At 36.2% G+C, this 26,379-nt stretch overlaps 1 protein-coding gene across 1 annotated transcript; it reads right to left on the bottom strand.

The window, feature by feature from the left end:
- Positions 1 to 4,733: 4,733 nt before the first annotated feature.
- On the bottom strand, positions 4,734 to 23,078 carry LOC142350425 (uncharacterized). The gene is made up of 3 exons (XM_075402271.1): positions 22,971 to 23,078; positions 18,367 to 18,544; positions 4,734 to 5,145 (listed from the first exon to the last, which is right to left on the bottom strand). The coding sequence occupies exons 1-3, from the start codon at positions 23,008 to 23,010 to the stop codon at positions 4,734 to 4,736; spliced, it is 630 nt and encodes a 209-aa protein (XP_075258386.1). The 5' UTR covers positions 23,011 to 23,078.
- Positions 23,079 to 26,379: the final 3,301 nt, after the last annotated feature.

Here is a 26,379-nt window from a genome sequence, read left to right as displayed (position 1 = left end):
CTTCGTCTGCGAATCTCGCTCTTGAGGGCGTTGATTGTTTTACTTGCATCAAAGTTTCTTCATCTAAATTCAAGTGTGACATCATGTAGACTGTTTTGAATTTGTTTGCAATTCGTTGAAAATTAGTTAATTTAGGTAGCAATTGATCAGTAGAACGATTTAAGGCAAAAAGCGAATGAGGAATGTTAGCTGTCTCGATTTTGATATTGGAATTTGAGTTATTTGGTGTTTATTCGTTAACTGAATTATCATCATTCCTAATTGTAGAATATTTTGGATTTCGCGGTGCGAATTCACTGCATAAATTGTTAGAGTAATTTGGATTATTTGAAACTCGTTTTGTAGGCGGATTTCGCGCTGCGAAATCGACGTAATTTTCTGCATTCAATAAGAAGCGTTTCGCACTGCGTTTAATTGCATCCAATTTTGCTACTATAAATTGCTCGTCATATGCAGATATATTGACAGCTTTTTGTTGCGAGTCGCGAGAAATATAATCTACTTATCCCATTTTTGAGCCAGGGGATGATCAATTGAAAAATCAAATGGTAGTAATCGATCTACCCAATGTGTCAATCTACTATTGTAAGATTTTTTAGTTTTCTTCTCTCTCATGATTGAAAGAAGAGCTCTATGATCAGTTATTACGGTAAATGGTTTGCCGTATAAATAATTTTTTAAAATATTCCACGGACCAGACAACTCCCAAACGTTCGAGCTCATTTATACTGTTTCTATCCTCAACGGAATTCAAGAATCGTGACGCGAATGCCACCATATGCCAGCCGTTAGGTGTTTGTTGTTCTAATGCACATCCCAGACCCTTACGGGAAGCGTCGCATTTTATTCGTGTTTCTAATTCCGGGTTAAAATGTTTATTTTCGGTTGTTTCTGCAATCTTTTCTTTGATCAATGAGAACTGTTTTTCATGTTCTTCCGTCCAGGTAAATTTTGTATTTTTCTTAAGGAGAGGTCGAAGTGGGTAGCACAATGCGACATATTTGGAATGAATTTTCCTAAATGATGTAATGAACCCATAAACAATCGGAGTTTTTTAAGATTGGTTGGTGCTGATAATTTTCCAATTGCATCCGTTTTATTTGACAATTGTGTTATACCTGATTGTGTAATATTATGTCCGAGCCATTCGATTTTTTCTTTTGCAAAGTGACATTTTGCAAGATTTATTTTGAGATTTTCTTGATCTAATTTTATCAGACATTTCCGTACTAAATCGAGATGCTTTTCTATTCCACCTCTGCTCACTATCAAGATATCATCCAAGAAACAGAAAGTATTATCCAGACCTGCAAGAGTACAATCGATTGCTTTTTGAAATTCAGCCGGCATATCCGTAAGACCGTAGAATCCAGTTTTAAAGCGATATGTGCCGGTCATATTTCCGTTTACAATATTAAAGTTACAATGGCGGGCCTTATCACTATGTAATTTTAGTTGGCTGTATGCGTACTGCAAATCGAGAGTCGTAAAATAAGCGGTCTCTTGCGGCGCCGTTGACAATGTTTGAGAAATCGTCTGAATTAACGAGTCGATATTTTGCATTTGATACTTGTTTTTGTGAATTGCTTAATTTAGGGTTTTGGAGTCTAGTGCTATTTTGATTGAGTGATCCTTTTTTACTGTAATGACTATTGGAGAGATAAAAAATTGATCAGAACAATTGGTTAGTTTTTCTATATGTCTTTCGTTTGGCAATTTTTCATGTTCAATTTTCACCTTCGGTTGAAGATGTATTGGCACTTTTCTTCCTTTTTGATGTGTGACTCGATATTTTTTGTGAAATTTTGAATTAACCGTATCATTTTTAGATTTTCCAATTCGGGAGATCAAATCTGGGAATTCCTTTGCCAGCGATCTTTTTATTGCACAAGGTGGTTCTATGTTATTGACTTCTGTGTTCGGGCAAGGTTTTTGCGGTATTATTATGCCTTATTGATCAAAAAGGTTTCGTCCGAGAATTGGTCGGAAACCATCAGCTACGACCGGTATTTTTGCTTTCTGAATTTTCCAATCATTGCATCGAACTGGCGTTTTTAAAGTGCCTAGAGTTTTTACAATGTCATTAGAAAAAGACTTTAATTCTAATGGTTTTTCTCCGAGAAATACATTATTTTTTTAGCGAGCGACATATTAATAGTAGTGCAACCACTACGCGAATCGAGAAACAAATCACAATCTGTATTCCCGATCTTTATTGATATATTTATCTGTGCTGTTTGCGGTGAACTAACATTTTCTACTGTCGCAACGTAATTGTCGTCTGATGAATCATAATCAGAATTAATTTGTTCGTTATAATTTATATAATTGACGTTTTAACTTTCCTGACTCGAGTTTTGATTTGTAGTTTCAGCAGTTTCTACATTGTTAATACAATTGTTTTGTTGTGTATTGCGTATATTATTAAGTTTTCTCCGACATACCTAAGTGAAATGGTTGAGCAAACCACAATTATTGCATTTCTTACCCATAGCAGGGCAAACCTGGCGGTGCGTTGTTGTCCAAGCTTGACCACAACCTCGACATTGTCCAACTGATGCACGGTTGACTGCTGCTCTACCGGATTGGTTTCCACGCGCACCCGCGCCGCGAAATCGATTGAATGATTGTATTGCGTTCACTGTACCGCCAGTTGCACCGTTATTAGATGATATTCTCTGCTGGTTCTGATGGCCCATTTCCATATTGACTGCAATACCAAGTGCTCTTTCGGGTTCAACTGTATCACGGAGAAGTTCCCGTTGAATATCATCATCCAACATGTTTGTGATGAAGATGTCCCGGATGATCACCTCCTCACGATATTCAAAATCGCAATTTTCAGCCAATTCTTTCAAAATGCTGTAGAATTGTTCTACTGTTTCACCCTTTTTCTGCTTTCGAGAAAAGAACACATATCGATCGAATGTGATGTTTCTTGGGCGGATAAAAGCTATCTCCATCATTTCCCAAAGTTCGAGGGTAGTCAGGTCATAAATATTGTCATGAGGGAATTTTTGGGTTAGTAAGCGTCTTCCCTCCGTACTAATGCTTAGGTACAAGAGAGACACACATTTTTGATCGCAAAGATTCCATGGTCGTTCCCCACAAAGTATTCCCACTTCTGTTATCTTTTGACATTTTAAGTCCCATTGCAACTTCAATTGACTGTTTCGTATCTGACGGTCTCTCTCCGTTTCAATTGTTGCATCTTCAATTGGCGTCTCGTGCTTTGGTTCCGCTGACAATCGTACTGTTGTTGGTTTCGGTTGTAGCAGCGTATCCAATGTGATATTCTCACGTGCAAGGATCGCAAGCTTTACTTGGATCCACCATTTCTCCCATCTGATTGGTGGGTCCGACGTTGGGCGTTCCCAAAATGGCTCTATCGACAATGGTGTTTTTCGAGATTCTCGAGCTGACTGCGCCATGTCCTACAGTTGATCAGTTTTAGTTGTCTGAATTTGATTCATTCTGCTTTCTTTCTTAATTCAATTTTAGTTGCCTCTCTCTCTTAAACTAAATTTCGCTTCGCCAAAGTCCTAATTTAGGCTAGATGAAATTTAATCTTATTTCGCTAAGCGAAATACCAATTCAATAAAAGAACGAACTTTCGCTCCGCCAAATTTGCAATTATTCTGCATTCAGAATATTAATTTAATACGCAACAAAATTAAGTGTCAATTCGCACCGCGAATAAACCAATAAATTGGAATAGTAAATTTGAATAAATTGGCACCCCGAAACAACTCAATCTACAGATTGCTAATCTGTATGACATGTGGTACAGTAGTACATTTATTTCATTCTGGGGCTATTGATTGTGTAGTATATATCTCCCATATAGCCTAAATTCTTCAACGGACTGCACAACTGCTAGGTTACTGTTGCCAATACTCAGTTCCGTTCCACTCGACATCACAAGTTAATGATCTCAGAAGCGTAAACTTAGAACATCTGTAAGCATCGAGAAGTCTGATTTAGCCATATAACTTAGGTTTACCAATCCGTTCGTTTTTCCAACATAGGAAGGTCGAAAGCACTGGAAACGCCTATCGTGTCTTAATTGGGTCTTGATTAGCCTAATCAGACAGTGTAGCCTGTTTCAGGGCCTGATCTGACAGCGCTGGGTCTGGACAGCCCTGATGAGACTCTCCAGACCGTTGAGTTGCTGCCGGACTCTGTCTTGCTTACCCCCGTTGCGTGGCCCAATTCGGTCTGACCAGAGCTGGATTAAGTTGAGCATTTCAACATGGGAGGGGCTTAAAATTTTATCTACTTTTATAACCTATAAGCTAGAAACATGAAAAAAAATCATCAAGACTAATTAGGATTTTCTATAGCGTGTACCCGTACCCCCTTGCCGTTAAAACCCGTACTCCCCTTTAAAAAGAAACCCCTTGCCGTTATAAGTCTTTTCAGAAAGTTAGTGTCTTGACTAAGGTAAACCTGTGACTGCCCTGAATTTGATTTTCATGCGATTTCTTGTCTCAGTTTTGGATACAAAAGAAAAAAATCACTGATGAATATTTGTTAATTTGATTTTATTTATGCCCATCAACATTTGTTTTCTCCAATTCGGGAGGCCTTTCTCATCTTTCCAAGTGATAAGATTTCACACCTTTGATCATATAGAATAGAATAGTTAATTCAATTGGAGAGTATTGGACAACATTTTAAACAACCATATCCAATTACAATCCAATTAGGACACAAAATGAGCATAATATTGATCAATAATTATTTGAGTTCGTATCGGTCTCATTGATTCTGGGAATATCAATTTCCACATTGAATTCGCAAACAGCATACGCCCTTTCATTCCAAACACATTGAACATCGCTAACTATATCACGTCTTGTGCTCACCACGCAAGATTCTTTATTGCCCCAGTTGTCGGGTTGACCTTGGCTGAACATTTCTTCATTCATAGGAGTAGACTCTTCACATGATCCTATAGCCCATTGAGTATAAAAGCTTCTCAATCCTGGAACCTGTCCAGTTCCATCACAAAAACGGGGTTTCACAAACCCCAGCCAAAGAGAGGATTGGTGGTGAAAATTGGGAAGCTCAATTTCCATCCATTCTCGCATTGCAATGATTTCTTCCTTATTTTGTGGTTCAAACACGTGCGCCTTGTCACCCCTACAATTGCAAATAAAATCAGACCAGACAGACGAAACGGGATGCTTATTTTAAATTTCTCTGATAAAAAAAGGGCATCTTTTCCGCTTGTGCCCCCCCCCCCCCAGTACGTTATGCGCCCCCCAGTTACAGAGCACTTGCCATTACATAGTAAATCACTATGTAAAAATATTGCACGTGCGTCTGGGGGTTGCAAATAATATGCGCCCACTAAGCTGGGGGGGGGGGGGGGGGCACAAACGGAAAAGATCCAAAAAAGGATCTATTCTGTTTCGCCCACAATGTTAGTGGACATACAACTTGTACATCCCCAGTCACAAGTGCTATTGATAACAGAATATGGCGACACATAAATTGTAATAGGGGGCAAAAAAACCACTTGTGCCGATACGGTATAGATCCATGCAGGGTCTTTAGTTTAAACATTTGGAAGACCAAAAGATAGCGTGCCGGATTCTTGGAAGGCAAAAGTTTATCTTGGATACCCGGAACATAGTGCAAGTGTTTTTCAGCGCTGAATCACAACAGAATTCATCATGTTTTTTACCAGGTCCAGTTTTCTGAACATGTCCCACTTTTTAAATTACAGTCTGCAATTTTACTATCTTATGAGAAAACTCGCTGTCTTACTTCTGGGCATAATGTTTCTATTTTCTGTAACCTCCCGGAATAGTAACGTAAAATCAATACCAAGTGCCCAGCATTCAATCAAACGGTAAATCCAAATAATGGTGATACGGCCTAAAGGACATGTTTGACGAATTTTCATAAATTTTCCATTCATTTTCGACTACTAAAGAGCGCCCCGCTGCTCAAATCAATCCGCAAAAAAATGATATACCTTGTCCGAAAACATCACAGAAACACACCAGAGGGGCTCATAGTTTTTTCTCTTATTACGATAAAATTCTCACAAGAACGAGCAGACAAAATATCAAAAATTAATGTGGCAAAAAAAATGGTAAAATGTCCGTTTGGAGAGAAAGCGGATAATTTTTATGCTAATGGTGTAATAATATCCTCAAAAACCCTCATTTTTTGGAAAGTTTTTTACCGAGAAGAACAGCGATGAGATTGTTTGCGTTTTTTACCGACTACAACGAGAAAAAAATATTTTGAAAAGAAAAACCTATCTGTCATATTTTGGGAGCATTACCATACGATGGACGGGCAACCTTCTTTTGGAAGCACTAACATCTTTTGGGCAATTTTAAGGCCTCATTTTTCAGTTTATGTGCAATTTTGAAGCAGGCATTACGAGGAAAGAATAATTTTGGGAGGATTTAGAATAAAGTGTTCTTGAAAACTTAACAAAATTGATATAGTTGTTGTGAGAAACTATACAAATCATCTACTAGACAGTAAAGAGCTAAAGTTGTAATGACTAATTACCTGAGATCTGATTCGAACTCAAACTTTTATCTCTTTTTATGATTTCTGAAGTTTTCATAAACTCTTTCTGGTTCAAGTAGTTTTTTGTTTCCATAGTTTAGATTAACCGCTTTTAAAATTCTAAAAATGTACAAAATTTGTAACATTACGATGCAGAGGTATGCCCCAAAATTTCCGCCGTAGTCAAATTGGCTCGAAAATTAGATACATAAATGAACGAAATTAGGAGACATCCTTTGTATCTTGATTTTCGCAAAAGGGGTTCCGCCGATTTTGCGAAATAAAAGTACATTGGGTGCGAAAAGTAGGTAACAAATCTTGTAGCACGTTTCCGTTCAATTTAGGTATCAATTATTCGCGCGCATTTTGAGCATGCAATATGCACTTTAATAAAGATTTAATTAAAGCTTTCAAAGCTTTAAAGTGCTTTAAATACATGCAACCACAAAAACTGATTTGTATATCCATGTGGGACTGGCCGATTTTAATAAGTAGTAATAAATAGTACTAATAAGTAGTAATAAGTAGTAATAAAGTACTATAAGTAGTAATAAAGTAGTAATAAAGTACTACTTATAGTAATAAGTTAGGCTTAATTAAAAAAGTAGTAATTACGTTATGCTTAATTGCGGATTATATGCGAAATCGAGCTACATTGCGTGCGAAAAATCGATACATAAATGGAGCGGATGCGTGGTACAACTCGCGCAAAAATTAGGTTATTAAGTTTGTACTTGTATTTCGCGGATAAAATTAGGACACTTTTGCGAACATGGGATACGATATTCCCTTCCATTTTGCCATTTTCTGCTAACGTAGCCATTTTCAGCAATATTGTTCCACTTTCAATATATTAACATAGTGAAAACAAACCCGAGATACACGCATCGGGCATATCTGCCCGTGACGGTTTGGGTATACCTCTGCATCGTAATGAAATGATGTTTAACTCAATTAAAAATTCCTTTCGTAATCTGACTGGATAGCTGACTCCCGAGCAAGCTATGACATCAATAAGAAAAAGGCAGACATAACTTTGTGTGAGCCACAGAACTTTCGAACACTTGTAAATTCAGGTACTGCATAACGATGCAGAGGTATACCCCAAAATTTCCGCCTTGGTAAAATTGGCTCGAAAATTAGTTACATACAATGAACGAAATTAGGTGACATCCTTTGTATCTTACTTTTCGCAAAAGGGGTTCCGCCAATTTTGCGAAATGAAAGAACATTCGGTGCGAAAATTAGGTAACAAATCTTGTGGCACGTTTCCGCTCAATTTAGGTATATATTATTCGCGCGCATTCTGAGCATGTAATAAGCACTTTAATAAAGATTTAATTGAAGCCTTCAAAGCTTTAAAGTGCTTTAAGTACATGCTACCACAAAAACTAATTTTTTTCCGAAAAACCCCTCGCACATCAAAGACTTTGTATATCAATGTGGGATTGGCCAATTTTAATAAGTAGTAATAAATAGCACTAATAAGTAGAAATAAGTAGTAATAAAGTACTATAAGTAGTAATAAAGAAGTAATAAAGTACTACTAGTAGTAACAAGTTAGGCTTAATTAAATAAGTATTAATTAAATTAGGCTTAATTGCAGATTATATGCGAAATTCGAGCTACATTGCGTGCGAATAATCAATACATAAATGGAGCAGATGCGTGATAAAACTCGCGCGAAAATTAGGTTATTAAGTTTGTACTTGTATTCTGCGGCTAAATTTAGGACACTTTTACGAACACGGGAGACGATATTCCCTTCCAGTTTGCCGGTTTCTGCTAAAGTAGCTATTTTCCGCAATATTGTACCACTTTCAATGTATTAACATAGTAAAAACGAACACGAGATACACACATCGGGCATATCTGCCCGTGACGGTTTGGGTATACCTCTGCACTGTAATGTGCATTTGAGGATAAAACAGCATAATTTTCGAACCAAAATTATAATTGAACAGGCTGCGAAAATTATAATTTTTGAAACAATGATACTGAATGGAAATGAGTTGACATAATTTGATGTCTGCTCCCTATTTAAATTTTGCTATTAACAGCTACAATTAAAGTTTTTTGCTGTCATAGTGCAACAAAAAACAAGAACAATTTGTTTTTTGATTTTTCGGTTTGGCTTCATCATCGAAACTCTGAAATCAACCACAAGGGAAAGAAAGAAGAACAAATAAATATGCAAAAGTCCTCTAATCGTGTTATTTTTTCTTATAAGCAGAAGAATAAAAAAATTGCTTTTGTTTTCAATGGAAATTTTACAAGCATAAAAATTGTTATCAAAACGCTTAAAAAAAGAAAAGTAACTGGGCTAAAGGAGCGAGGCCAAAAAAATTCAACTCATCAATAGAGTCTTTCATATGAAACTTTGGAATGGGAGGGAACAGAACGATAGTTGGAAAAGAGATCATCAATTTCTCCCTAATTGCCGTTTCGACAGTTTATGTCATGGGCTATACATGCTGAACTACTGGGTAGAGGGACAAGTAATTCAATCATACAGCTTCCCTGCATGACGAAGGTTGTCTGAGATAATATGTATATTTTGCCTTCTTATTTGTGTTATCATTAGTAGGAAACTGTCAAAGGTCTTTTAGTACAAGTGGTAATTAAAAATTAAAAAGAAACATTTTTCTCACAAAAACCTGTTCGACATAAAAATAGTTGTGATAAATTTAATAGGCTCTTCAAGGCCAGTCACAGCATTCAATAGAAAAATTGAGAATGGAACCCAAATTCCAAAAAATTGAGATTATTGAGATTTTATTGAAGGTTTCCGTCAGTGAAGGTTTCCGACAGTGAAATGATAATTACAAAACAATAGGCCGCAAAAAAGACTTTGATCAACTAATTGACAATTTTAAAAATTTAAAAAATTGAATCGGTTAACACAACCAGGGAAAATTTTTGAAAAAAAGTAAAGAGAACCCCTTTTTGTAGCAGTTGCTTCTTCCAAAATATCTTTTTCGACCATCATTTCATAAAGAGCAACGATATTTGGCTGTATAAATTAAAACTGCTCTGTACAGAATTAACTGATAAGCAAATACTTGGATCAAACTTATATTCCTCCAATACGTTGACCTGAACAAGAAATATCAACATTTGCAGAAAAATGCAATGTTGTTAGGTGAAATGCAAATGCAATTTTTGCCGTATTGCTTATCAATATAAAAAAATTGTTACCAGAAAATTGGAAAAAAATTTCGACCACCTGAACCGACTTATCCAAATAATAATTGTAAATTTTATCACCCTATGTAACTAAAATTATCCCAATAAGACTGTGATACATATGATACCTATATATATATATATATATATATATATATATATATATATATATATATATATATATATATATATATATATATATATATATATATATATCGAAATTTGTATGTGTACTTAATTATCAATCTACCCTCTATATTATATAGAAATCATAAATATATCATAACTAAGGTTATGACTTTTTAGTATTCACGTATAAATATATTCCCGCTAGTCTACTAAATTATTTCATACTTTGTTCATAATATTTTATTATAAGTAATCATAATCTCGTTTGTCAATCTGAATTCAAGTTGCTCAGTAATCGTTTCTACTTTACACTCGCCAAAGTCTAACTTGGATTTGCTCCGCAATTCCACTAAGTAAATTTAGCTACGCTCACTGAATTCTGTATTCGCTTCGCGATTCCAATATAATTTTGGAATAGTGTATTCGCCATACTATTACAATTCTATTTGCTACGCTAACGTATAACATGGTGCAGTCAGCATTAAAGGACAGTGGCAAATCTCCACTCGGAATACAGCTTTTCTGGGAAAAGGCAACTCTTGAACCTCCACTGCGATGGGAACGTTGGAGGACACAGCTTAAACTTGCAATCCTTGCCCGTGAAGGAATTGAAGTGGATCTACTATTAGCTGATCCCCCCGAAAACGTAATTCTACCTCTTGAACCCGCATACGAGGACGCAGTTGAAATTCCAACAGCACAATCGGAGCGAGATCGACGCACCCGTAATGAACAGGCAAAAACAGCATGGAAAAATAATTGTCAACGCATCATAGCGGTAGGCATATTATGCGGAGACAAACCGTGGAAACTTTGCGATCGAAAAGCATCGTCATTGATGTACTTGAGTCTGGGAACAGAAGGGCGGAGAATATTCAATTCAAAAAACTCGACTGTTGTTCTGGATGAAATTTCAACAAAAAATCTTTGGGATGTCTTGAATACAACTTTCATCCGAATTCACACCATCACTTTCGATCGATATCTCTTCCTTACACGAAAACAACAAAAGGGAGAGCCAATTGAAAAATTTTATGGTCATCTCAAAGAACTTTCAGAAAATTGCGATTTAGGAGAAAAAGGGGATACGATCATTAGAGATGTTTTTATCGCAAATATGCAGAATGAAGATATCCAAAAAGAGCTCTCAAAAGAAACGGTTGAACCTGACAAAGCATTGGCAATAGCTATTAATATCGAAATGGGTACTCTCAACCAGCTCAAAATGAATGCAAATAAAAAAGAACTCAATTCAACCGTCAATCAAGTGCAGCGGATGCGCATCGCGAATGCTACTCCCTTTTGGACCGTGAACTCTACGGCACGGAAAAAGCCCACAACTTGTCATTTCTGTGGAATGAAGTGGACTCCTGAGCAGCGCAATAGATGTCCTGCTAGAGGAAAGAAATGCAATAATTGCGGTATTGATAATCGTTTCGCAAAAGTCTGTCGGAAACCAAAAAACCCTACTTCGTACCCAAAGCCCAGTCCACGGGTTAATAATGTCGAAAAAGACGACCAAGCTGAAGACGTTAATCAAATTTCGATTGATTTTGATCCTGATTTGGAATCGAATTATTCATCGGATGAAGATAATTGCGTGGCTACAGTATCTTCGACGGAATTCACAACTTCAGTGGAGGCACTCAATCTCCCCGTAACGATCGGAAAAACAGCAACAAATGTTTTGGTGGATTCGGGCAGCGTGTGCACAATAGTAAATGAATCATTGGCAACTTCAATCGTTTCCCAAGACCCAAATTCAAAGTGGATACGCGAGGCAAATCCTAAGCAATTGAAACATTTCTCCAACGAACCTTTTCATACGCTAGGCACTCTTCAAACTTCAATCCAAGTAACAATTGGTACGCGAATCCAAGTCGTGACGGATGGCCACCGCCCACTGTTAGGTAGAGATTTGTTTTTTGTACTTGGACTCTCAATTCAACAGTCAGATAATCAAAAGACAATTAATCAGGTAGAACAAGAATACTGTCAAATCAAGACACAAATTGCATCTGATTTTCCTGATTTAATCTCCAGAACCGGTAAGTCCAAAATACATATTGTCCGTTCAAAATTCCATAAAAATTACACTCCATTACACCAAAAAGGCCGTCGCGTTCCTATAAATCTAATGGACAAAGTATCAAACGAACTGAAAAAACTCTCTCAACAAGGACATATTGAAAAGTTACAAGAATGATCTGATAAACATTTTATTTCTCCTATCGTAATTACAGTCAAGAAGGACAAATCTGTAAAGTTAGCTCTCGATTCAAAAATCTTAAGCAAATCAATACATAAAAATAAATATCAAATGCCAAACATAGACATCCTTATCGATTCAATTTCACAGCATATTAACGATTCTAATCAGGGCGAAAACGTTTATTTTTCAACAATCGACTTAAAGTACGCATATAGTCAACTAAACTTGCATCCAGATACCGCACGTCATTGCAATTTCAATATCATTTGTGGTGACGCAACAGGTAAGTATCGTTTCAAAATAGGATTTTATGGCCTTACAGATATGCCCGCCGAGTTTCAAAAGGCGATGGATTACACATTAGTTGGTTTGTCTAACACATATTGCTTTCTTGACGACATAATTGTAGTTAGCAAAGGTAGTAAGGAATCGCACCTCAAATACGTTTACGATTGTTTGAGAAAACTTGAGGCTGATAATCTCCGAACTAACTTAAGCAAATGTCACTTTGCTAAACATCAGATAAATTGGCTTGGTTTCACATTTTCACAAAGCGGTGTCAAACCTATAGAATCTAAAAGAGCAGCAATTGCAGAAATCAAAGCTCCAAAAACACAGAAACAATTACGACCATTTTTGGGTAGTGTCCATCATCTAAGTAAGTTTATTCCTAATCTTGCAAAAATATGTCATCCTCTTTGACCATTATTAAAGAAAAACGAAAAATTTATTTGGAATGAAAATCATCAAACGCATTTCGAACACATAAAAACTGTTATTGCGAATGCTACTGAAAACACTCATGTTAACCCGACACTGGAAACGCGAATCAAATGCGACGCATCACGTCAAGGTTTAGGCGCCGCACTTGAGCAATTGGATTGTGAAGGGTGGAAAACGGTAGCTTTTGCGTCCCGATTCCTTAATAGCAATGAAGAACGTTATAGTATAAATGAACTGGAATTACTTGGGGTGGTTTGGGCTATTGAATATTTTAAATACTATCTTTTTGGGAAGAATTTTACTGTATTGACAGACCACAGAGCACTTCTTTCAGTCTTAAAATCTCATCGTTGAAATAAATCTTATAATAGTAGATTAACTCGATGGATCGATCGTCTGTTACCTTTCGATTTTAATATCGAACATATTCCTGGCACTAGAATGGGTTTAGTTGATTATTTTTCACGCCAACCAAATCAAAAAGCAAAAAGCGTCACTCAATATGATGAGGAATTTATGGTAGCAACAATTTCCCGTATTCGCGACGCAATTACATCTTTATTTAGTCACTCGAATAAAATTCCTTTCCATAAGCGGCACATAAACAATAAATACAAATCACAAGTACACAAGACGCGCGTGCACTCTTGCAAACCTGCTAAATGTAGCACGCATAATTCAAATGCCTCAAATAACTCATTCACTACTCGAGCCCAAGCAAATAATTACAATCGAAAATTCATTTCTCGCTTTAATTGCCACGCAAATCACTTGCTCAAATCTGACACTACACTCGCATCGCGAATCCTGTCGCAAAATTCTAATTGCCATTTAATAGCTAATTCTACACAGCAAATACTCCACATCAAAATGTCAGCAAAAGAGGCATCACAAAATAATCCACCCACTTCACCACAAACACCGAGAGTGACATTCCGTACTCAATCTACCCCCATCTCATCTACAAGAGCCGGACCCAGCAACACCCAAGCATCATCATCACCCGAGGAATATGACATCGAGCTATCCCGGGAAGAGGTATTTGAAAATAACCTCAACCAGCTCTTCACCAAATCCTTTCTGGCGGTCCTCACTAGTAAGGACGCGGTGTTGAAAGAGATCCGCGACTGTGTCCTACAGGATGATGAGACCCGTTGTAAAGAAGTGAGCACGTACATCCACTCCTTTTGGAAGGACCTACATGTGAAATCTGGGTATCTGTGTGTTGATCAACGCGTGGCCATTCCAAATTCTATTAGGGAGGCGGTGCTCGAATCCATCCAAATGACGCACCCTGGTAGTTGGGGGATGATTTCTCTCTCCCAATATGCATGGTGGCCCTACATGCATAGGGAAATTTTAGCAGAAACATCCGATTGCGTCCCGTGTACAGATATTGGTAAGAATTTGAAACCTATCATACCAAGTCTAAATGGCACCCACACAAAGCTTGTCATGAACCAAACGAAGAAATACAGATTGATTTTGGGGGTCCGATAATTAATGATAAAGATAAAGATATTTATTTCTTAACATGTATTGACCGTTATTCCAAATATCCAACAGTTAGAATATTCGACAATGCTAATGGGGTAAATGTAGTAAAATTTATTTGTGATTATGCATATACTTATGGAATCCCGCGAACAATACGCTTAGACCAAGCAACTTGTCTTGTAGGTAAACAAGTTACAAACTACTGTAACGAAAATAATATCAACATTCTCGACGCTCCGGTCGGTGATCATAGAGCTATTAGATTGGTGGAGCGAATGATCCAAACAATTAAAAGACGTTTATCCTGCATGAAAACCGAAAATAAGGATACATTTTCCACAGCTAAAGCGATTAAACAAATAGTCTCTGATTTACGATTAACTAAACAGAAAACAACAAAGATAACACCTTTTGAAGCTCATTTCGGCCGTCCCGCAAATACTCCTTTGAGGAATATTAGCACACTTCCATCAAGTTTAAATCTAACTTATGAAAAAATTGTTAATCACTATTTAGATGCTGAAACGGTTTCTGCGGAGGACTTGCTGGACGAAGCTGGATGGATCAGTGCCAACAGAAGCGATATCGCAATTGAACAAAAGATGTGTCAGGCCTCTTTAGATGCAGGTCAGCGCTATCGGGAATCAGACAACAAAGAGTCCCGTTTCATTGCACATCCGCAGATTACGGATCCTATACCGAGAACAGAACAGTCCCTTAAAGTCACACTGGCCCGAAAACTACCAAACAAAAAACGAGGAAAACGACAGTTGGGGGGGTCTGTACGAAGTACTTAAGCCTGGATCTTTTGTTACGAAGTCGTCACCAACAACAACGATCATCAACGAGCCTGGCAGAGCCCCAGTAAAGGTTCGAGATAGTGATCTCGCAGAATTTGGACAAAAGCTGAAAGATCCACCAATTTGTGGGTATACGCTCAACGACGCCCTGCTCCTTACGAGAAGACAACGGAATTTAAGATCGCAAAACACAGTAATGATCTTAAGAAACAAAAGAGAGGCGAAATAAAAATCAGACATCGCCAACGGGATACTCCATCGGTATTAGAATCTATAAACTGAAACGTATCGCGTGCGCTGATGGTACGCAAACCGACAAAACCGCAGCTCAAAAGACGTCATAATGTTATCGCAGATGATTTTCACGAAGATGTGCCAGCTCAAGACCAACCATTAATTTCGATTGTACCGGCTCCACCTGCACCTGCATCACAAGTACCCCCCGCACAGGACGATCAAACAAAAGGCCGCAAGCGCAATCGACCCCAATTTTATGGATTCACAGATGCGGATATTTCCCCAACAAGTTCCCTGGCTTCATCAAGTTCAGCTAAACCAAAGAAGCGAAAGAATAAAAAAGACAAGAAAGCATCAAAACAAGAAGATTCGGTAGTAGCCCTTATCCAAAATGCCGAACAATCAAGAATCCCGTCACCACCCCGACTCGACTTACAATTGGGGCAAGTTTCACCATCGGACCACAGAATTAGATATTTTGAGTATGAGCAAGAACGGGAAATGTCGGTTTGGGATGCAGAAAATGAAATATAATGAAAACATTCAAACTTTGAAAACTGAAATAAACTACAATTTCGTTATTCAATTATGTATTTGCTCTGTAATTACAACTTCAATTTCATTTATTCAATTTGCTGCTCTCTTTCAATGTTAATTTAATTCATGTACTCGCTCTGCGAATCCACTCATATTCGTATGCGGACTTTAATCTATGTTTCTCAACTTGCCCATTTACATAATTCTTTTTCTCACTGTATTTGCCCTGCAAATTTAACTTTATTGGAATTTTCCAATTCAATGTGCTATAAAGGTCATTCTTATTTCTCAGTTCACTAATTCTTACATATGCTTTGCATATACAAGTTCGTTCTTATTGTCAGTTAAATTGAGCATTTGTAACGTATCTCCAACTTATTTTGAGTTCTGTTAACTCCTTACTTCTTGGTGTTATTTGATTTTAAAATTGTAAATAAATTTCAATTTTTGTCACGGGGGAAATGTGATACATATGATACCTATATATATATCGAAATTTGTACGTGTACTTAATTATTAATCTACCCTCTTTATTATATAGAAATCATAAATATATCATAACTAAGGTTATGACTTTTTAGTATACACGTATAAATATATTCCCGCTAGTCTACTAAATTATTTCATGCTTTGTTCATAATATTTTATTATAAGTAATCATAATCTCGTTTATCAATCTGAATTCAAGTTGCTCAGTAATCGTTTCTACTTTACACTCGCCAAAGTCTAACTTGGATTTGCTCCGCAATTTCACTAAGTAAATTTAGCTACGCTCACTGAATTCCGTATTCGCTTCGCGATTCCAATATAATTTTGGAATAGTGTATTCGCCATACTATTCCAATTCTATTTGCTACGCTAACGTATAACAAAGACACTGAAAACGAGATTGAGCAATTTTACGAAGGACACCATTTTTTATTTGAAATTGCATTCAATTTAAAACTCCTGCTGAGTTTTCACAATTGATACAAAACTGCGTTTCTAAAAGATTCAGCAAAAACTTAGATAATCCCAAAACCAAAGGCAAAACAAAATTATTGTTTCTAAAATCTTCCCAAATAATACTTTTTAGGGTAGAGGTGTGTCATAAAACAATTTGTCGTTCAACATCTCTGGCATGAATTGTTTAGTTTACGTCACCAAATTAACAAGAAAATTGTGAAATTTACAAATTAGCTTAGAATTGCACAAATAATTCGGCCAACATTCTAAAAACTCTAGTCAACTCTATAACGTTTTTCACGTTGTTGGTGAAAAGTAGCGATGTGCAAAAGAGCAGCATTTAAATTTATTTTAAATGACATTCTGAATAAATTTCAGTGAACGTGCTAAAAACGAGCCGCAAAATTCAGTTTACATTTTCTACTCAGTGAAAATAGTATTTTCTTCATAAAAATGAGTTATAGATGCAGAGAACCATGAACTGATATACAAGTATTAGAAAACAAACTATTCGACTTGGCATTGAAAGGGCCAAACTTTTGTTGCCAACATTGAAATATCTATTTTTTTAAATCTGGGATAAATGTTTTCTTCATAAAGAAGCTTCAACAAAATTTTTGCTTTTTCACTTTTAGTCTCAAAGCGCTCGAGAAATTTACCGCCAAAATTGATCTGAGATGTGACACCATCATAAAAATGTCACAATTTTTTGTTCAAAGTTCGGGTACAACTAATAAACCATTAAATAAATTGATAAATTTCAAATAGATTTCATTTTTTGTCATAGGTGGTTTAAAAAGCAGCCAGTTGATCAATGGGAAAAATACCCAAATAACCCGAAAAAGTGTAAAAATTGGCCAAGCAAATCGAAAAAAAAAATCAAACTTTTATATCTTACTGGATTTTTGAAAAAGAACTGTGCAACTGTTCTTTGCAGCGAAACTCCAGAGAAACAGAGCATTAAATGAAACCGCATAATTTTTTCAACGATTCGCTCAAAGAAAGACAAAATTTGTGTGAACAAAAAATTGGGTCCGGTATAAAATTCTACCCTCATATAATCAGACGCCAAACCGAAGTGACCTCTGGAAAAAACCACGCAGACCAAAATTACCACAGATCAGATCACTCCAGATCAATTTCAGCTTCCGGTATAACTGCCAGACCAAGCTTAGATCTAAGTGACAGCTGATCTTATTTCTCTCAGAGATCTTATTTTCGCGTAGAGCACAATGAGCTCTGATTAAAAAAAGACATCTGAAACTAAAGTGATCTCTGATCTGACCACCACAGACCAAATTGAACTCTGATCAGACATTCCCAAAGCCATGTAACCTCTGATGAGATTGTTTCAGACCAAAATGACTTCTGTTTATTTTGAAGTGAAATTATCTCTGATTAAACGAATTTCAGACTTTAATATCTAGACTTTGACGGGACACTGGCCTGGACGATTTCAAGACTTTTGTCCACACTACGCTCAAAGATGCTTTTGATCCGAGGTCATTTCGGTCTAGGGCCTCGACCTGGGCATTTGAGTCTTATATTACTGCGATACCCTACCTGTACTCGTTTGTAATTGACGCTTTGCAGTATTGTTTGACTTCATAAAAGTTAGCAAATGGCTCCGTAAGAGGCTTGAAACAACGCGTTAGAGGGAACCCCGCTAGCTGGAGTAGGTAGTTATGTCTTGAACTTTCGTATTCTCTCGGGCACATGATGTTTGCCTGGGCAATTCCGACTGAAATCATTTTTGTTCAGAGAAAATTGAAAGAGTGACATTTCATTATGTTCGGCAGTTTTAACCTAAATCGCACTTGAAAACCAATTTTGTATAGTTTAGCAAAACAGTTCTTTATAATAAGAATTTTCACAAACAAAAATTGTTACAAAGGCTCTGTAATGTTTTCAGAGTTTTTATGCCAGGATTTTGAAAGCTTTAAATAAAGTGTGTCTTCCCATTTCATTTATTTTACGCAATAAGTGTTCTACATCTCCATCAATCTTAAGAGCAAAAAATACCTAAAAGTCTATGATCCAATTTTTAGATCGAGTTGAAGCCAAAAGATTACTGTCAAGCCAAGTTTGAGAAAAACCATTTCAGTTCCATCCAGGGTCAGGGCAAAACATTAAATTAAACCAAGCTAGCTTTATACCCAACAGCGGCAGAAGCGACCTTTTATAGTCTAGTGTTGGTCTCTGACTGTCTCATCACCCCAACCGTTCCTCATCGGCATATAATACCTTTTACGCACCCCCATCACATGCACATGTACCAGGAACGCACGCGCGCACAATAACACACAAAACACACACACATACACACACACACACACACACATATATATATATATATATATATATATATATATATATAATATATATATATATATATATATATATATATATATATATATACACGCGCATAACGCACATAAAACACAAATACACACTCATACACATACGCACGCAAAAACACACAAAGCACACATACACACAAACACGCAACACGCCAACATGGATAGAAGATTTTTTAAGCCAAAAAAAGCTGTCAAAACAGCCGAAAAATTGGGCGACATACAGTAAAGCCAACATACACTTTAGACGACAAATTTAGTTGCTTGAGTCTGACTGGTAGCAAATTGAACTACAAATTGAACGAGAATTAATTCGCGCAAGGGCAAAAACTTTTCTCAAAATCAAACTTAAGCAAACAAAAGGCTGTTAAAATGAAATCGATTCAAAATTACCACAAAATACTTAGTTTTGCACTAAACCTCAACTAAGATGGAGTTTGAGATTTAAATACCAAAAAGAAGAGCAGGACAAAATCTAATAGTCCATAACTTACTTTTTTTCCAAAAATCGAAAACAAACAAGGGCAATTACCGTATACTATAAGTGCACTCAAATTGATTGCCCTCCTTGTTCGATGATTAATTCTTTACTGAAAATAATTTCAAATCCCACCGAGTTTAACCATAATCACCCAGTGGATGAAATTGAACAGAAAATTTTTCGTTGTAAAACTATGGGAAAAAATAGGATAACTTTACCAAAAAATACAAGATGCCTCCAACGAACGCTTGCAAATGTTTCACGACGATTATTGGCACCAAGATATGGACAAGTTTCCAGAAGTTTAAGTGAAGCACGGTCTTTGTTTGACCTACACCGCCTACAGAAGTTGCTGTAGTGTTGATGAATGAGCATTTACAGCAAACCAAAAACTATTTTTTCATCAAGGGGTCGGAGTTGCTTTCATCAAGAGGAGGTGGTTAAAATATAATCGAAACAAAATTACCACAAAACACTCAGCATTGCACTAAACCTCAACTAAGATAGAGTTTGAGTTTTTAGATTCCAAAGGAAGAACAGGACAAAACTTAATAGTCCACAACATATTTTTTCCACCAGTCGAAAAAAAACAAGGGCAATTACCGTATACTATAAATGCACTCAGATTAATTGCCCTCCTTGTTCGATGAATAATTCTTTACGGAGAATAATTTCAAATCCCACCGAGTTTAACCATGATCACCCAGTGGATAAAGTTGAACAGAAAATTTCTTGTTGTAAAACTATGGGAAAAAATAGGATAACTTTATCAAAAAATACAAGATGCCTCCAACGAACACTTGCAAATGTTTCACGACGATTATTGACACCAAGATATGGACAAAACTCCAAAAGTTTATGTGAAGCACAGTCTTTGTTTGACCTACACCACCTACAGAAGTTGCTGTGGTGTTGATGATTGAGCATATTTTAGGTGCACTCAAAATGATTGCCCCTTGTTCGGTGATGAATTCTTTGCGGATAGCATTTTCAAAGCCCCCAAATTTAACGACAATCCACCAGCGGATAAAATTGAACTCAAAAAATTTTGTAGTGGAATTATGGGGTAAAAATTAGGATAACTTTACACTAAAATTACATGCCTCCAACGAACACTTGCAAATATTTGACGACGATTATTTGGCATGAAGCTATAGTCATGTTGGCAGAAGTTTAAGTAAAGCATGGCCTATGTTTTATCTACAAAGCCTGCAAACGATGCTGTATTGTTGTTGCTTGGGCATTGACAGCAAACAAAAAACTGTTTTTTTTTCTATCAGGAGGTCGGGGTTGTATTTTTTTTCAAGTGATCAATGTCTAGACCATTTGGTTCAATCAGATTATGTATTCGGAGATGGAAAATCAATGTAGCACCATGATGCTTTGTAAAATTTTGTAATCTTTTTAGTGTAACTAAAAACTGAAAAAACAAGTTGTGTGGTCGCTAGTGGGCAGGAAAACTGAAGAAAATTCCATCAATTTTTTATGCCATCAGTAAAACATGCTGGCAAAAATTTTAGATGCGATTAATGCCAGAGGAAATTATGACTGATGACACAACTGGTATTGCAGCAGCTGTGCTTAAATTAGGGATTTTTTTCCTTGTGGATTTTCGAAAAACACACGAAGTTGGCTTGTTTCAGCAATATCAAGAAAATGAAATCATTTCAAAAATTACGAGAATGCTGTTTAGACCTATATTTCCACATATACATCGACATTTATATTTGGAACCTTATCCTTATATGTAAACAATTTTTGATTTCAAATTTTTAGTTTCTATCCTATCAAAGTGTCTTCGATAGACCAAAAAAATTACGGACGAGAAAAAATTGCCAAAGTTGAAGCAGATCGTAGAATCAAGACGCTGAGACCTCAAAAGCTAGGTTTATTTTGAAAAGTTTGGTAAAAATCAGCAAAAAGGAGCAGAATTGGACAATCGAAATACTTTGGGTTTCTCGCGGTGAACCTCCATTCCCTCAAGGAAAAAGAGACACAAAGACGTAAATGGAAAATGTATACACCTGAAGAAGTTTAATATTAGTTGTCATGTTTTTCTACGATACTATTGGGATAACGTATCAAAAAATTGTGAATTTGTTTGAGTTTGTTTTGTAAAATATAGTGAAATTTACTATTCTGTCGGCTAATAGGGGTGTCGGCTAAATGGTATGTCGAATGTCGACTAATACCTCTAACCCAGGTTGAGGTCCCAGACCGAAAGTCGATATGTCCAGACCGAAATGAACGCACAAGGTGGCGTCGTGCGTTCAAAATTACACGGTCTGGAAAAGAAAATGAACGCACGATAGTCTGGACATATGCAATTTCGAACGCACGATAGTCTGGACAAATGCAATTTTGAAAGCACGATAGTCTGGACATAAGCAATTTTGAACGCACGAAAGTCTGGACATTGTGACTCGGAGCGCACGAAAATTTTTTGAATGGAAACAAGAATGCCAAAAACTAATGAGTCCATGTTTGACTAAACACTCTTAATAGAGTGCTCACTCAAGTGAAAGCTTTCTACCAAGAAAACCTCAACTCACTTGAGTTCAAAAGTTACAAAACTTCGAACGCAGGAAAATTCGCATCCAACATTTTGCTTTGTTTAAAACAATTTCACACCTAGAATTATAAACCCTTGCTGAAGTTGCAAAGCAAATCATACTTTAATAACTAGGTCGCTGGCAGCCCCTTCAGCCAATACTTTCATCGAACATCTTTTATTAAACAAAATGTAGGAACTGCTTGGGTACTTCATCACAACCATCACCCTAACGTATCTATATTTGAAACGAATACATTATAAAAACGTTATCTGAACATGAACGCACGAAAGTCTGGACATACGCATTTTTGAACGCACAAAAGTCTGGACATAGGTGTTTTTGAACGCACGATAGTCTGGACATGAACGCACAAATGAGCGCACGATTTTTCATTTAGAACGCACTAAAGCCTGGTCATATAAGATTTTGAACGCACGAAAGTCTGGACATAAGCACGTTTGAACGCACGAAAGTCTGGACATAGGAGTTTCTGAACGCACAAATGAGCGCACGAATTTTAATTTTGAACGCACTAAAGTCTGGTCATATAAGATTTTGAACGCACGAAAGTCTGGACATAGGGAGTTTCGAACGCACGATGAACGCACGAAAAATTTTGAACGCACGAAAGTCTGGACATAGGCACTTTCCGTCTGGGAGGGTCTGGACATAAACACTTTCCGTCTGGGACGGTCTGGACATATCAATTTTCAGTCTGGCACCTCAACCTGGAACCCCAAGAAAATTCCATACAAGAAAAAAGGTTGATTTTACCTGCCGCGAATATGATAATCAGAACGTCTGAGCACCGCATTGGTCACAATTGTTTTCAATAACCGAATATTATTTTACAGTTTATTGTTCTATATTGTTCTGAATTGCTCAATAGGGTTTGTGAATTGGTGTTCTTATCTAAGAGACAGCCTAGTTTTCAAGTTGGTTCAATAATTTCAAAGCTACAGCATACTGTTAGAACGATAGTTATGATAATCCCAAATAGAGATACTTTTTTTAAAAATGAATACATCAATATGTATCTTGCATTCAGTGGGCAAGTCTTTTATCTTTATCTCTACCAGACAGGGCTTTGAAATCGTCAAAATGTTTTGCTAAAAAGATTACTAAGTTAATAATATTTTGAGCAATTTATTTTTCACAAAGAGAACAATTAAATTTTTTGTTGAACAATTATATTTCCTGACATTTTAAAATTTTATCTAAGATATATTTAACAAAATGTCTTATAGGAAAAAAGATTTTTTAGAGGACTTTAAGAAATAATTTAAAACATAAATTCTCAGCATAAATTACAGCTGTACCTTGCGATGTATTTTTTGTAAAGGTAGCAGTAAAAGCTTTGCTTTAAATCGCCTGGTCTTCATTTGACGTACGAGTTCTGAAGACAACAGGGATGCAAAATCAAATCACAGAAAATGCAGACCAAAATTCATTGTAATTTGTGAACTTCGCTCGAAACATTATTGCTTCCAAGGTTTATGACGAACTGAGTTCATACCCGGGTCGAGGTTTGGTCAAAAAATAATGAAAGATTATCGTTGAATAGCGGTGAAAAAAACTTCTTTTAGCGTTGAATGCATTGATAGCGGTGAATTTTTGTAAGATTAGCGTTGAATTTAGCGGTGAATATTTGTAAGATTTGCAATTTTGCGATAAAAATTTTTTTCACCGCATCCTAGTAGCGCTTAAAAATTTTTTTTCGCCGCATTCTGCTGGTGGCGGTGAAAAAAAAATTTGCTGCAGCCAACATAATGCAGTGAAAATAAATTTTCCACAGCTAATATCAAAAATCTTACAAATAATCACCGCTAAATTCAACGTTAATCTTACAAAAATTCACCGCTATCAATGCATTCAATGCTAAAAGATACAGCGCTTTGCGTTGAAAAACGAATGTTTTTCACCGCTATTCACAACTAATCTTAAATTATTTTTGACTAAACCTCGACACGGGAACTTCTAATTTGGACAACCGTTTTCAGCAAGTATTTACTGGGATGTTTTATTAGGATTCTAATAGCTTCACAATAATATCAATTTTCTCTAAAATATTTTATTAAATGGTGGAAATTTTGACTGAAAGGAGCATCTGCCCTCGTCACAATTGTACTCCTCCACTCCTTGAAAAAAATGCATGTAATGCTCCAGTAGAATCTCGTACCTCGTTACTTTGTTCTGCTTACTTTTGATTAGGTATTTCATAGCCATGTTCAAGTTTTAACAGAATAGCTCCACTAATCTATCGCGCCGCAATTAGCCACCTATTCTGATTCAGTTTACTTGCGTCAATGAAAACTTTGGCTCTCTCAAAATCATTCCGTTGAGTTTATGTTTAGTTTTCAGATTAAATCAAGTAATAAATAAAGTCAAAAAAGTATGAAACATTAAAACTTCAAATCTAGATCAATTGAAACTTCATCAATTATAATACAAACTGAGAAAAAGCTGACACAGAGGGTAGCTCAACATAAACCGACTAAGTTCGAAAAAACTGCATTTGAATGACAGGCGGCAAATTCTGCTTGCACTTTTTGTTTTTCTGCTGCGTTGCTTCCAAGCTCCGCAGTAAAAAAATTCCTGAAAATGGCTGTCCAAATTAGAAGTGCACTCCTAATTCGGACAGCCATTTTCAAGAAGTATTTATTGCGATGAGTCAATACTGAAATTTAAAACTTACTTATAGAAGGACACACGGAAAATTTATACAGTTTTTCAGATCAAAATGTTATCCTACTTCTATTTTATAAAGTACGAAAACAAATATCCTCAGATATGACTAAAAAACAAAACATATTTGGTTAATATGCTTATCTTCTATACATAAGCTGATTATATATTCATAAGGTGATCCTCGATCAACAGCATGTTTGACATACATTATAGTATTATATCCTTTTTAATATTACGAGGTAACTGATTACTTAGAGCTATTCTTGCATTTTTAATACAACTATTCCAATGATTAAACTTTGTAATATTAGTGGTGAATTTAGCGCTGAATTTTTGTAAGAATTGCGATTTTTGGCGGTGAAAATTTTTTTACCGCTTAAAAGTTTTTTTCACCGCATCCGCATCATTGCATTGAGCGCAAATCGTACACTTTTAATTCAAATTCACCCCAAATCTTACATCTTTATGCGATTCTTAGCGGTGACACCTCAACCCGCGTAAAATTTTCCGATAAATTTTTTTGTTACAACGATATCTAATAGCTCTGTGCCTGATATATGTCTTTTAGCACGACGATCAATTTGCCTTCTGCAAAAGCATAAAATCTTCATTTCAACGTATCAGTGAAGATAATCTGGTTATTAAAATCGTTCAGATTGGGAACAGACATTTGACAATGTGGTTATTTATTTATCACGTTAAATTTAAAATGTAACTTTTTCACACTGCCGCACTTCTGAAGCATGCAGATACAGATATAGTTGTACTTTTTGCGCTCACGTTGATCTAGGCAAAACCCTAGTTGAGGTGCGACGTAAAGAAGTTGCTTCATTGATTCAGAGAAAAGAAGAAATAACATAGCAAAGTCAAGTCCCCACCTACAATTAATAATTTCAATGAATTTTATAACTAGGCCTAATAATGACTAGAAATGGGCTCGGAAAGCAGTTTGGAAATAAATTCGATAAAAAAGACGAAAAAAAGTAAACCTCAAAATCAAATTGCAGCAAATGAACCACAAACGAGAAAACGAGTTTTTTTATTCATCTTTTTCATACTCAACTTTAAAATTTGAAAAGAAAAACTTCCATGCAGCAAAAACGCTTTTTGTTTGCTCTAATTCTTGATTTGGCGTGGCCAAAACCATAACAACATTTAATATGACTTCAAAAATTATCAAAATGTTTAAAAAGATCCTAAAAAACATGGGCAGAACACCGGAAACGACTCGAAGAAAGGAATCCTTTAGACCCCAGCCAACTCAGTGAAATTGGGGTGCCTACTTATTAACTCGACCCAGCTTAATGAAGAAATAACATGGAAATGACCAAAAAATAATATCTCAAGAAATATTTGATGAATTTTCATAACAAGTTGGGCCACTAAAACCAATATTGAGAAAAACTCGCCGTGAAAATAGTCTTCAGACAATAACTGACTACATTATTAGATGAAGAGCACAACAGAACCGGTACATACAGAGAAAACTGGGAAG

Source organism: Convolutriloba macropyga, chromosome 12 (assembly GCF_964194025.1).
Source record: "Convolutriloba macropyga chromosome 12, txConMacr16.3, whole genome shotgun sequence".
Lineage (NCBI taxonomy): Eukaryota > Metazoa > Xenacoelomorpha > Acoela > Convolutidae > Convolutriloba > Convolutriloba macropyga.
This window is presented reverse-complemented; position numbering and strand designations above follow the sequence as displayed.

Excerpts from the sequence above, each read along its gene's own strand:
- LOC142350425 (XM_075402271.1), bottom strand. The coding sequence starts at position 23,010 with ATGCGGTGCTCAGACGTTCTGATTATCATATTCGCGGCAG. Across the intron at positions 18,545-22,970 it reads GATTATCATATTCGCGGCAG|TCGGAATTGCCCAGGCAAAC; the intron begins GTAAAATCAACC and ends AAATGATTTCAG. Across the intron at positions 5,146-18,366 it reads TCAATTACAAACGAGTACAG|GGGTGACAAGGCGCACGTGT; the intron begins GTAGGGTATCGC and ends TTGCAATTGTAG.